The sequence below is a fragment of the Sturnira hondurensis genome, unplaced genomic scaffold (assembly GCF_014824575.4).
Source record: "Sturnira hondurensis isolate 20B ecotype Veracruz unplaced genomic scaffold, ASM1482457v3 Scaffold0006505, whole genome shotgun sequence".
Taxonomy (NCBI): Eukaryota; Metazoa; Chordata; class Mammalia; order Chiroptera; family Phyllostomidae; genus Sturnira; species Sturnira hondurensis.
Window position 1 is genome coordinate 8082956 of NW_028079136.1, and position 14502 is coordinate 8097457.

Genomic DNA, 14502 nt, shown 5'->3' on the forward strand with positions numbered 1-14502 from the left:
TTAACATTTAGTAGAGGAGAAGCTAGCAATAGAGGCTGAGAAGGAGTAGCTGGCGAGGGAGGAGGAAAATTGCAAGAGTGGTGCCAGGAAGTTAAGTGAGAAAAATGTTTGAGAAAGTGAGAGCAGTCAGCTCCCAGGTAAATGCTGCTGAGAGGTCAAGATCAGAATGAGAAGCTTCCATTAGACCGGCCAGTAGAGCTGTGGGTGGTGACCCTGAAGGCCCAGGTAAGTTTAGATTCCATAAGTTTATAGTGATATCACTCTTCTTTCAAATTTTCTAATTTTCCTTTGGCAATTTCTAATCATTTCTTTGAGTAATATTTTTTTCTCCAAGGCTAAAAGAAATTAGTCTTCACTCAAAAATGGTTTCTTTCTGCCCTCCTTTATGAATATGTTGATCTCTCAAATCATTCTGTGCAATCAGTATTTCTGGCCTCAAGTAACTGTGCAAACGAGCTAGCAGCTAGACAGATCGTTGCAGAACTGCACTGAGTAGATTTGTGCAACAAGATCAAAACCCATACAACAGATGGTGTGCCTCGGAAATCTCTCTCTTTTCAGCATCACACAACGTTCGGGTTTGGCCATGTGATTATTTGTGTTCTAATTAGTACAGCTTTATTTCTGGCTTTGGTCATTTTTCCAGAAGCCTCCTTTTTTGAGCCACCATACCATTTGTTTCTGTGTGGTCTTTGCCAAATGGATGGAGAGTGACAGATAGCCTGCACTGTATCCGACGGTCCTAAGGAGTTCAGTGTGTGAAGTTGTGAATAGCAGCATCTTACAAACTTCTAAAAGGCAGAACTCTTTTCTTCTTACCCACTTGAAGTCTTACTTCATATCCTCGGTTTGAAATAACCTAAAGGGAACATGTTAGTTCTCTCAGTGCCTTGCTGCTTTATAACTGGAGCTTATCTTTTGCGATATCTCACACATGCACCATTTTTTTTCAAAGAGCTTTATGGGATAACAAGTTTCTAGGGTTTAACCTATGTATTGTCCATTTTGAAATATGGTACATATCTGAAGAGTATTCTATGTACATTTAAGTGAATGGAACTTAAAATAAGCACATATTGTCATTCTGATTTCAAAAGTCCAAAGATCAGATGTAAAGAAAAATAGCCAAGGAATGACTTTCCCACCAGGAAGAGTTTGATGGCGACTCGCGTGCCAGGAGGGCCCTGACCACCCCTGTCCGTTTCTTCCCTTCCTCCTCTTTACTCTCAGCGGCACTTCGGGAGTTTATTCCCTTTTATTAGATGAATGCAGGTGCCTTGTGGTGTTCCTTCAAGTCCCCTGGTGACAACTGACACCAAGAATTTGCATTTTAAACAGGTTTCCCAGGTATTTTTAATGCCTGCTTATATTTAAGAACCCTGCTATGAATTAAGGAAACATTTTTCTTCTGTGCCTTGTTAAGAAAGCTTTCAGATTTTAGCTCTATGGCATTATTCAGACATTCAGTAATTTTTTTCAGTGTCTACCAGGTGCCAGGACCTTTGCTAGGTGACGAAATGTAGCTGTAGACATGCAGGACATGGTCTCTGACAGGAGGAGCCCACAGCCTAGTAGGGGAGGCATGCCATGTACAAGATACAATGCAAAGGAGAGAATGATAAATGACCTAAGAAATTGCCAAATGACCAGAGGTGCAGAGGCAAGCAAGTGTGAAAATAGGAAGTTCAATTTGACTGGCAGATTAAGATGCTTGAAGGAAAGAAATGGGAAATGAGACTTTTAGAAAAGGAAAGAAAATTGTGTGGAGGACTTGAATCTCAGGCTAGAAAGAATTTTAACTTCCTTTCATAAATAGTGGAGACCAATTATAGGCTCTTTGAAATGAAGGAAATTATTGTTATAGTATATAAGCCTTGCAAGGTGGCTTATTTTAAATGGGACAAGTGCCATTTACATGTCTATATTGATTTTAATGAGTATCTTTCTACTTAAACCACTGGACACTATAGGGGTACAAAGATGAATAAAATGCAGTCTCTCCCGGGAGTCATTTACCACAGATCGTGGTATACTTTGCTTTATAGTCTCACTTTGCGAAGGCGTATGTACTCAAGGTGTCTAGGGTCTAATTTCCAGAACAGCGTGTCCTAATGTGTGAACAAGGCCCTTGTTCATTAATCTAAAAATTGTTATCCATGGCTTGGTCCTTAGCTTTTGACCTTTAGCCTTAATGTACATACTCTACATAAGCAAATGGAAACTTTCTGATGCCTAATTGATGGGTAGTGTTTTCCTACTGTATATTTTCATCCCAAATATGTTTACACTCAACCTTTATTTTACTATGTTTAGTTGTTCTCAAACTCTGAATTATGTATATGAATATGCTGTTGAGGCCCTTTTAAAAAGGCTTTTATAAAAATTATGGTAAGAAAAACCTCATGAACCAGAACCCTTGGGGATTGATTCAATACTCAATGATTATTATGTACTTAGTTAGTCAGCAGATCTTTACTGGTAGCGGCTGTGTGTGGGTCCAGGCCTGGCCCACAGGCTTTCCACAGACCAGTAGAGGGCTTGAAACAAAAGCACTGGAGAAGGAGTACACCATGTACGCGTACACATGTGTAAGCATGCACTCTATATGTTAACTATAGCATATAATAAAATGGGTTCTATAAGAGATGTAAATGTGTACTCAGTATAAAAATATGCTTTATAGAAAGTGTACAGGGGTATATGGCAGTGGTACTACTAGGTTCCCAAGAAGAGAGCCATTACTCCCTTTAGGGCACTGGAAACTACTTAGCGTGAAGGCGATATGTGAACCTGGCTCTGAATGAAGGGGGAAAAGTAGGAATTAATGTTGGAGTCATGCTAAGAAAGAGGGGGTTCTGGATAAGAAGAACTTGACAAAGATTTAAAGACAAGAAAAAAAGCATATTGGGAGACTATGAAGCATATTAGTAGCTCTTTTTCTCTAGAACTCTCAAAGGCCTGTAGGGAAGTGGTGCGGAACTAAGCTGTAGAGACCAGTGGGGCTGTTTGGCTGCAGACCTTGGCCTCCGCAGAGAGGACTTTGTGTCTGACTTGTTTTGATAAGGGGTTCCTACCGAAGGCACCGAAGGACCACCATCACAGCTGCACTTGCGTGAATTTTCTTCTTTGTGCACCTCTATCCAGAAGTTCATTTCTTCTTTGCCACAGTGTCTGCTGTACCGCTCACCAGCAGTGTGCCAGAGTTCCAGTTCTGTCCTGCGTCTTCTCATTGTGGTTTTAATCTGCATTTCATGAACTACAAATGAAATTGGTCACCCTTATTTATGTTCATTGGCCTTTTTGATGTCTTCTCTTGCAAAATGTCTGTTCAGGTCTTTTCCACAGTTTTCTGTGGGTTTTGTATCTTTTACTTACTGATTTGTAGAGGTTTGTTGCATTTTCTAGATATGGGTCTTTTGTCATGCACACAACCACACAAATAAATGTATGCACATTAACAAGCATTGGCAGATACCGACTGAAGAGAATCAACATGCAAAGGATTAGCAGATCCTTACCCAAGCAGATGACCTTGAAAAGAATAGATCACTGGAAATTCAGGGTCTTGAAATTGATCCCTGCAAACTGTCCTTCCCCCATATCCTTGGAAAGTCTTTATGTTCAGCCAGATGTACCCGTGCACCAATTTGAAGAATGTCAGTTTGGAATATATTGAGTTCACTTTGATTTTTCCAGCTTAATTGAGATATAATTGACATATAACATTGTAAAATTTAAGGTGTACAACATAATGATATATGTATTGATTAGTAAATGATACCACAATAAGTTTAGTTAATATATCTATCATATCACAGTTGCAATTTTTTCTTGTGAAAAGGGCTTTAGGATATACTCTCTTAGCAACTTGCAAATATACATACAGTACAATATAGTATTGAAGGCTCAGCAACATTTCTAGCCAGAAGTTCTTAGCAGGCAATTGGAAATGAGCTTCTAGAATAATGGTATATCACTACCATGTTTCCTCCTGAGGACTAAGAATATCACCACCAACCTGTGTACTCATATAGTTGCTGTACTTGTAGGGGAAAAACATCACTGAGTTTGTCAGAAAAAAATTAAAGCAGCGTTCAATTGCTTACTTTAGTGGTTGTTACTACGTTGATGTGCTGTTGCCTCGGTCTCACTGAGACCCATTTGGAGAGGTTTGGTGATTTTATTGGGTGCGGTCAGTTCTTTGTGGGTATCTGCAACTTCCATTATTTCTCTCCTATTATAATTTACATTAATTACTAGTCATATAAAAGTAATAATTGAGACTAACCATGGCAAATGATTTAAATGATAAACAAAACAGAAAAAAATAACTTTCTCCTTTCATTAACCTCATTCCCTCTTACTAAAGATAACCATTGTTAAGTCTCTAATGTGTCCTTTCAGAAACATTCCATACGTTTTTGTGTATATATTTTACACAAACGGGTTCATATTATGCAAATTATTATTTCTTATCTATTATGTCTTGGAAAGATTTCCTTATTTAAAAAAATAGCATTGTATTCCAAGCTATGGATACAATATTATTTTGTGAATAATCCCCAGTGCATATGGATCATTTAAATTGCTTCATATCTTTCCTATCACAAACAGTGGTGCGATGAATGTTCTTGTAAATACATGTTTGCATTTGGGTCAGCATATCTACTGGGTAAATTCTGAGCAGTGGAGCTGCGGGCCAGAGAGAATGGGCGGTACACAGGCTGTTGCGAACTCACCCTCTGTAAGAAGCAAGTAGATGAGAAAGCCTGTTTCCCCACCCCCTCCAACATGGGCTGTTGTCTAACTCGAATTTGTGTCCACCTGTCAGGTGAAAACTGGCATCTCATTGTTTTGATTTGGATTTGGTTGTTTGTTTATTTTTTTACATAGATTGACTATTCTGTTTTTCTATTGAAAAAACTATCCCCGGGAACATCGCAGAATGAAGAGTTCTAGCTGTTTACAAAAAGTGGAATGCGGTGACTGTGAGCTAGAGAACCAGCGTGTTTCCTTTCAGTTTTGCCAGTTTCGTGCTGTATACTACCTCTCCGTGGCTCATGTGTGCCGTTCACTTAAAAATTCCTGTTACCTACCAAACACTGAGGGGCATCATCCCCGAAAGGGCAGATTTTGTTAGGGGCACATGTTTGGGTCTCCATTTGTGGAGCCTGTCCACTAAGGTATTAAATCTAAATCTTAGTATTTGACCAGTGCTTCTCCATGAATGTCTGTTTTTCCAGTTTTTCAAAATACAATAGTCTTAACTTTCTGCTAAACAAGTGGAATTTTTTCCCCTTTTTTATTGTTGTTCAATTACAGGGATCGCCATTTCCCCCCATTACTCTCCCTGCCCTGCACCTCCCACATTCAATCCCCTACCCCAGTCCCCTTGTCTTCGTCCATGGGTCCTTGGTACACATTCCTCGACTCTTTCCCTTTTCCGCCCATTATTTGTTAACCGGAAGGTTGGTTTTGTACTGGTGATAGCCTCATTATCCGCCTGTTTCTGCTGCCTTCTTGCCACCTACTCCTTGAAAGTTGATGAGTTCAGTGTCTGATCCTCTGAATAAAGCCAGTAAAGGGAGTTCAGGGGCTAGTGTTCTGATGGTGAGGTGACATACAGTCTACAGTGTCTGTCCTAACAATTCCTCCCATTTCTGTTTGGTTCATTGGCTCATTTGTAATTCCTGTTGGACCTAGAAGGCTGATGACACATACCCCTGGGCTGGTTATTCACTGGTCCGTCCAAGAATTTGATGCAAGTCCTCTTCCAACTACAGGCAGCAAGAGGCGGCGGGGAGTGGGGGGAAGGAAGGGGGGTTAGTCTAGTAAGTTATTGGCTGGAGTTTAGACAAGAGAAAAAGTCTGGAACTGATACTACCATGTGATACCACAAATGAATGTAGGGAGCAAAGAGTCAAAAATAGTAGAGTGTTTTTGAGGTGATAATGCTCCTCTTCTGGATCATTTGTTCTTCTCCACAGTCTCTTTGGAATGAGAAATAGGTTCATTTCACTGAGTACAAAGGCATTCTACTTTACCTATGTGGAGTGTCAGTCACCCAGCTCTTGGGGGTATGCGCATGTAAACTAGCATTTGAGAGAGTGCTAGAGAGGCAGGTTCAAGGTAATACAGGAGTTCTTGCTCTTTGCAGTTGTGCAAGACTGCAAAAATAATGCAAGTTAGAACTGTGTAAAGTGATTTTAGTAATCAGTGGAAATATTAGGATTGTTCTGTGATTTTAAAAAATTTTTGTTAAATATTGAAAACATTCAAACAGGGAATTAAAAGAAGTAATATTTTTTTTAAATGGGAAGGAGGTGGGGAGCACTGGCGGGGGGGCTGGGATGGGAGTAAAAGACAGAAAACTGTACTTGAACAAGAATTAAATTAAGAAATGACAAAATAAAAAAATAAAAGAACTAATATTTTTTAATGCACTATAATTTAAAACATTAGAAATGCTGAGAATTAGAGAATCTTATTTTTCGGTAAAAAAACTTTATCAAGATTGGTTTAAGCAGTGCTTGCCTTCTTCTTGCCATATTACTGGCAATACAGAGGGGACATCATTTTCATGCCCCGCCAGATTGTCCTGCTGGTTTCTAAGGCTGGGTCAGCTTCCACCATTTTGTCCTTTGTGTTTTCAGTGTTGTGAAGTATCTCTGAAAATTCTTTCAATGTGCAGTATTGTGCAGGTGTCACTGTCTCCGAGGCAAATTCGTCCTTTCTGTCACAGCCACGCTCCTCATGTATGCGGATAAATTTGCCTTCACTGAGGTCCTTCGGTTGTGTATCCAGATTCTCTGTGATGGTGGCAGGATCATCGTTCCCACGGTCAGCAGTTTCTCCTGTTACTCTATCTGTGTTTGATTCGGATTGCGCTTCCAGCGTGATTGCTGTGAGTCTTTTTGTTGACCAGTTCCCTGGGAGAGGAGGAGACTGCACAACGGCACACTTTGCTGTCTGTGTGTGAACTTAATAGCAGGTATACAGTCAGTGTTGAGTCATCAACAGTTTGTGAAAGCTGTGACCTGATTGGTCACTGATCATGATGCACGTCTGTCATTTGCATAGTGATTCTAGATTAAAGAGCTAGCAGTGAAATTTGAACTTTCTGCAGTTATAGTGAATATACCATGGTGATTGAAATTTGAACTGTGTTGTTGATGTTGTCTAACTAAGTCACGATGGCTGAAATTCATACATATTAGGACTGTGCAAAGCAGGGGCTGCCTAAATAAATGGCCTTCCACATACACGGTACTGATTATGTGTGATTTCTGTAGTAGTGACAGTTTTGTTGGGTATGCTGGTGGTAGAGTAGGCTCACTGTTTTTAAGGCCTTTTAGAAGTAGCTTACAGAATGTAAATGTTTATTTGCTATGTGTTTCAGGGTAGGCTAGGTTATGCTGTGGTGACAAGTGGCCCCCAAATCTCAACAGTCTTCATCCTTCCATTGCACATTGGCTGGGAGGTTGGGGGCGAGACACGAGACTCTGTTTTCCTTTGTCCTCACTCTGGGACCCAGGCTGAGGGAGGCTTTTACACAACGTCTCTGTGTTTTTATACAGTAGTTCCCTGGGCAGGGAACATGAAAAATTGCATGTTATCTCTTAAAGTACACCCGGAAGTGATACATCCCATTTCTAATCACATTGCACCGGCCAAAACAAGTCACACGGTCCTGCCTCAAAAGAGGTAGAGAAGCACAATTCTACCATGTGCTTAGAAGAAAGGAATGTTGGGTGAGCAGCATTAGTGACTAGTGTAGTATCTAACGAGTTAATTTAAGGGGAGTTAATCCAAAAAGGGCAGTTGAGGATTGGGATTACAGACGTGTAATCTGTTACATGTTAGATTGTCTCTGTCTGCCACTGAGAGAATCGAGCATTCCAGAACTCTGGACCCTGTGATTCCATGAAAGTTGGGGTTGGAGGCCACGATGGAGCCAGGAGGTTGTAATGGAGACCAGCTGGATCATAAGGGTCAAGCAGAGCAGCGGACAGAGCCCTGGCGACCAGAGCCCCTGCAGATGAGCGCAGCCACGATCTGCCGCTGTAGATGGTTTCTGCTCTTTTGTGGTCTTTGAGCCTCTGAGCTTTATTTGAATTTAAGTTGGCAACATCTTTGGGTTTTTTCCTTTGGGTTTTTACTATTTTGTTGTACTTTTCTTTTTAAAAAATTTTATTGACTTTATTGGGTGACATTGGTTAATAAAATTACATAGGTTTCAAGTGCACAATTCTAACAGAATAAATCATCTATATATCGTATTGTGTTCACCACCCAAAGTCAAGCCTCTCTCTGTCACCATTTATGCCCCTTTACCCACTTCTACCTCCCCCCACCCCCTTTTCCCTCTTGTAATCACCATACTGTTGAAGTCGGCAATGCCTTTGGAGGTTCTGGGATACTTAACAGCGATGATTCTCAAATTGAGCCTTGAAGGAAATGTAGGCTATGGGTTGGCAGAAGGCGTGGTCAGGGCACTCTGGAAGTAAGTGGTAGCGGATGCATCAGTGCAGTCAGAAGTAGGGTGCTGTGAAGTTGTTAACGATACAGGCCTTCTTAAAACAGGATGAAATAAAAGAACTACAGGGAATTAATTGCAGGATGATCCTCATTTAGTTATCACTACTTAATGCTTGCCTTTAACCACAAATGTAAGAAACTAAAAATCTTCTCAACATTGTACTCAGATGGCTGCCTTTGAAGTATCCTGTCTCAGAGTATCCCGTGTTGCCAATGCTTGAGGCTTCAATCCACCCACTTACCAAATGAGTGTAGAACCCTCCCCAGCTGTACTCATGCCTGAACGTCCCATGTTAACCTAAATGTGGCCCAAATTTCTTGTCCAAACTTTCTCTACCAATCTGAGTTAGGAGAAAAATGATTTAAGGCGTACTTGGTCTAGCAGAAGTCATTGGAGACTGCATTCATGTCGTTCTTGGCATTAAGTGGGAATTACCATGTTTTGCCGTGCACCATACACTCCCGTGTTTAGTGTGCACCCACGTTTTTGGCATAAACTTTCAGGAAGAAAATATTTTATTTTAATTTTTAATTCAATTTTTCATTTATTTATATTTAGAAACAAAACCAATTATCATATTCCAGGGTATTATTTTGCATATGGATATTATTATTTCTTTCTAGAGTTATACTTTTAATGCATACTCATAAATAAAAAATTAAAAACATTTATGTATATATATATATGGAATTGGTACTACCCATGTATGATGCGCATCCTTACTTTTCCTCCTGTCTAAATGTTTCAGTGAACAAAAGGCTTTCTAATCAAACACCCGTTCCTTGGACACAACACCTGGCTAGTCAACCGAGGTTAGGTTTTTTTATCTGGACACTTTGGTGCTGTGTAGGCTTGCCCTTCGTGTTGGATCTACTAGGCTTTGGGGAGCTGCTTTCCTCCTCCCAGCTCCTCTGCCACTTGTGTAGGGACAGTGCTACCAGCGGGTCCTTGGACCTGGGGAATTGCCCCGTCTGGGGTCGTTCTCAGTATAGGGCGTGTGCTCCGATGGGCCAGCAGTTTTGCCATTTTTCAGCATTATAATATTTCTATGTGACTTAACTGAATTTGGGGGAATATATTACTAAGAGATGTAAGAATCCGTTTAATTTTCCAAACTGTCTATAACACCAAAAATTCGTTGACATTAGGGCAATACACATTCTTCGGCGAGACCAACCAATGTGTTAGAAATGATGAAAGAGTGGAAAAACAATCCAGGGAGTGATGAAGAAAACGCCGCAGAGCAAAAGAACAAGTGGTCCAATCAAGAAAAGTTGAAAGTTTCCCAACTCAGCAGACCCGGCGGAGCTGCCCACGACGTCGCCAGCACTTCAGATGAAGACGAGGAGAAACAGGTAGGAGGAACCAACAGAACCAGTAGGAAGAACAGTCATTTCTTTCTCCAAACTGTAAAATGCCCTCCCAGCACTTGGAACATCTCGTGCCGCCCTGCCTTTTTTTGTTGGTGGTTTGTAACAAAGGCCCTACCTGACAAAGCAAGTGAAGTTCTTTCCTCCTTTGAGGCTGTCATGGTGTAGCAGTGTTGCCTGCATGTTGAAGACCCCTGCATGTAGGACAGGGGTCTGCACAGGGAGAGATCAGACAGATCTTAGGCTGTGGGGGCCACAATACTGTGTCAGAACTTCTCAACTCTGATAATGTAGCATGAAGACAGGCACAGGCAACTTTAGGACTTAGAAACAGGTGGCCTGTCAGATTCGGCCCATGGGTTAAAATGAACAATTTTTTACTCTACCAGTTTACACAATTTGGAATGTGTTTGTGTGTTAATTAGACAAAGAATTATTATGTTATCTAGTTAATTGTTTCCAGTTTTTTGATACCTAAAACTACTTATGTAGGTTTATCATGTTGTTTTACTAGATCTAAATAATAGTTTTATTCTTTTCGTTGAATAAATTTTTGTAACATTCTGATTGATTCTAGATTGTGTTCTACTAACTGGATATTCTCACAATATACCTGAACACTTTTCTGTGTTTGTGGAGAAAAGTTTTCTGCATGTTTATTTTCTTCCATGCCTTGAAATCTGCTGAGTGCATTTTAGCTCTTCTTTAATGGGTGAGCCCCCTGCTGGTGGGGGCTGGGTGCCCCTTAGGGCAGCCCAGACCTCCTGTGGGGAGTTGCTACTCCTCGGTTCTTGGAGCGGGACTGAGAGGGTAAGGCCTGGCCCCACCCAGCGAGGTGCAGTGCTGCTGGCCTGCACCCTGCGTTCTAGGAATCCCGTCAGAAACTGGCAGAAAGAGACCTAGTAGAGCGATTAACTAATTTTGATGTACTGGTTGGGAACTTCATCTACTTGATAGTAAATGTCTAGATAATAAGCTTAACATTTAATCATTCAGGTGTTTTGAAATAATCGTATTTTTGCCATAATGTAAACATGAATCTACTGAGATCTCTTCTTCCTCTGTATCTGTTAACGGCTCCTGCGGTACTTGGCTGCTCTGTGTGTTTTCTTTCTTGTTAAAAATGATATTTTAAAAACCCACATTTGCATTTTCTTATTGAACATAATTTGAAGATTTTCTTATTAGCTGGCTTAGCATTTTATACATGCATGTACATATGCACATACTGATACATACACACACATCATGCATAAACACATATTTACACACTCATACATGTAGATTACATATATATACTCCCATGCATCTACATACCCTCACATCTATACAAACACATACTTACATACACATGCGTACACACACATTATCTTATGAAGCCTTAGGTTATATCTGTGTTTGTTGCTGAATCTGGCATGAAACATCCCTGAACCAAATGTTTGGTTGTCTTCCCTCACCTTTTCTCCTGCTCTGTCACACATCTGCTTCTCCTCCTCTTCCCTCTCCAAGTCACAAAGTGATGGGACTTGCTAAGCTGTTCTCGGCTACTTCGAACTGGGGAACAGAAGAGTTGGAATTTGAGGAGCTTATGGATGATAGAGCTATACCTGGTGGGTTGAGAATTCAAGATTATAGATTTCTACCCAACAGACGTACAAACAATTAAATTATTTTCTGAGCTTAATAAATAGTGAAAGTATCGGCACTGTTTATCAGAAGTCACTAGAGACCTAATGTTAACAGGCATGCTCCTGCAAGAAGCAATGGTCCGCCGAGTGTCTCACCTGAACAGGAGTGAGGGCTGCCGTCAGAGTTAAAGTCTCGGGCCTGAGAGCAGATCCAGGACCCACTGTAGGGACTTCAGAGGGTTACTAATGGCACAGAACATTGCCTAGGTGTGCTCGGCTTGGAAAACACAACATATACATGAAAGAACATGTCTTAGTCCACAATCAGAGCTCATCTGCAGTAGAACAGGCTGGACCAGGGAGAGTGGACCCCACCTCCCGGTTATTGGACGTGTTCACGCAGACTCTGGAAAGCTACTTGCTATAAATGCTATAGCAGAAATTCCTGCAAGATGGGCAGGACTTTGCCCTGGAAACTAAGGAGTGACTAAGGAACTTTCCCATGCTTAAGTTTAGGCTGTGATGTCTTAGGAGGGATACCTTTTCCTGTTTGGGAATTTTTCTGAAAAGTGTTACCACTTAAAAGAAAGAATCCTTGCCTTGGCTGGGGACCCAGTTGGTTGAAGCATTGTACCATGCACCGAAGGGCTAAGGGTCCAACCCCCGGTCAGGGCACACACCTAGGTTGTGGGTTCGATTCCCAGTTGGCGGCATGTACTGGAGGCAGTCAGTTGATCTTTCTCTCTCACATTGATGTTTCTTTCTCTGTCTAAAATCAGCAAAAGCATATTCTCTGGTGAGGATAAAAGAATTCGCATGCATTTAATAAACTTCGTTTTTTCCAAGGATTTTTATGAATAAATATGATACTTTGCGAACTATATTGAATTTATGTTAAGAAATTACTTCGAAATCTTCGTTCGTGGTGGGCAGTGCTGCGTAAAGCTCTAAGGGAACGCTGGGAACAGGGTGGCCAGTTATTCTCGAGCCCGTACAGGAGTCGCATAGTCATTCATAGTCCTAGGAGTGGAATTTCAATTTTATTGAAATCTATTCTGTCAACATTGAAATGCCTCCCATGGGAAAATTTTGTTTTTTAAAATTGCATTATGTGGACTATATGATATGATAATATGAATAACCTATACCTACTAAATTAAAAATATGTATATGATTATCTTTCCATTAAAATCTTTGAAATTTGGCGCTAATTTACATGGAAATCTGTCTACAGTTCCTACTGTCCATTCTATTGTATCAACAGAACAATTTCTCCCTCTGGAAAATCTTATAAACCCATTTAGAGCTCCTAATGTTGTATTCTCACAAGCCAGGAAAATTACATTTTTTAGGTAAGTGCCAGAACTCTTGGAAAACTAACAGAGAAAGTGAGGATTTGTTAAAAAACAAGAACACTTGAACTAAGCACTTTTCTCTCTCCCCGAGTGACTGTTCCCTAATTCCAGACGCCCTGCCTGTGTGGAGAGCACGGTTCACTTTTTTGAACTTGTTCTCCCGTGGTTGGCATTTGGCTGTGTCTGTCCTTTCTTTTTTTCTTTTCATTTCTAACTTTTTGTGTATTTTAGGTAATGGCATTCTTTGAGGACAGAGATGTTCTTTCATGTATATGTTGTGTTTTCCAAGCTGAGCACACTTAGGCAATGTTCTGTGCCATTAGTGACCCTCTGAAGTCCCTACAGTGGGTCCTGGATCTGCTCTCAGGCCCGAGACTTTAACTCTGACGGCAGCCCTCACTCCTGTTCAGGTGAGACACTCGGCGGACCATTGCTTCTTGCAGGAGCATGCCTGTTAACATTAGGCCTCTAGTGACTTCTGATAAACAGTGCTGATACTTTCACTATTTAGTAAGCCCAGAAAACAATGTAATTGTTTGTATGTCTGTAATTAAAATGCACCTCCTCGTAATCGTAGAGGGAGGGACTAGAAATTCTGGGTGTGATTGAAGTTCTGTATTTGCCTCACAGAATTCCTGCTTCGTAAAGGGCATGCTTCTTAGTTGTTAAATTATTTATTGAATGTAGTCGAATGTATTCGTGTAACGAAAATGGGAAAAATTTTTTATTCTTTTGTGATCATTCTTCTGGGCTGCAAACCTGGCCTTTATGGTATCGTAGATGATAGTACATGTGGCAGATACTTCCCCCCCATCTGGAAAGCAGAAAGTAAGGTGGCTTAGAGACTTGGAAAGTTATTTTGATTGATGAAATATATTCATATGTTAGTTCTTCAAAGACAAGATGTGTCTGAATTTAACATCGAAATTAAACAGTTGAGTTGTGGTATATTAATATGTTTCAATGAGGAAAAAGTCAGGTTTTCATGGTATTTTAGTTGAATAGAATAAAAAATTTTCTCTTTTTTACAATTGAATCTTAGCCCTCTGAGCTCATGTGAATCTGTGGAGATTTGGTGGTGTTTTCACAATTTGGCATGCTTTTGTTCTTCAGTGTTGAAGCATCACAAGCTGCTATATGTGTCCATGCACTGCACTCAAAATAGCATGGAGGTTGGAGCACAAGCTCCAAACCTAAGATGCCCGGGTTCAAATCCTGGCTTCACCACTTGCAAACTTTTCAACCTTGGGCAAGTCTGTAGGCCTCATCTGTAAAATGTTTTCATTTTGAAAACATTCATGTTTTCTCATCTGTAAAATGGGGTTAATAGTATCAACCAAGAGCTAAATGAAATGTTACATGTAACACTCTTGACATGTCATAAGCACAGATTAATGTTAACTTATTTTTAGTATTATTATTTTTATTTATTTATTTATTTTTAGAGGGAGGGAGAAAGAGAGGGAGAGAAGCATCGCTGTGTGAGAGATACATCGACTGGTTGCCTCTCACACACCCCTAACTGGGAACCCAGCCTGCAACCCAGGCATGTGCCCTGACTGGGTCAAATCAGTGACCTTTTGGTTCTCAGGCCGGCACTCAGTCCACTG

General features: G+C 40.7%; 1 protein-coding gene across 5 annotated transcripts in view; it reads left to right on the forward strand.

Moving 5' to 3' along the window:
- STK33 (serine/threonine kinase 33) overlaps nt 1-14502 on the forward strand; it is a 139934-nt gene that overhangs the window by 112826 nt on the left and 12606 nt on the right. For all 5 annotated transcript variants that reach the window (XM_037050137.1, XM_037050138.1, XM_037050139.1 and 2 more), the window contains one exon: nt 9688-9894. In XM_037050137.1, the coding sequence (XP_036906032.1) occupies nt 9688-9894 (207 nt within the window). The remainder of the gene's footprint in view (nt 1-9687; nt 9895-14502) is intronic.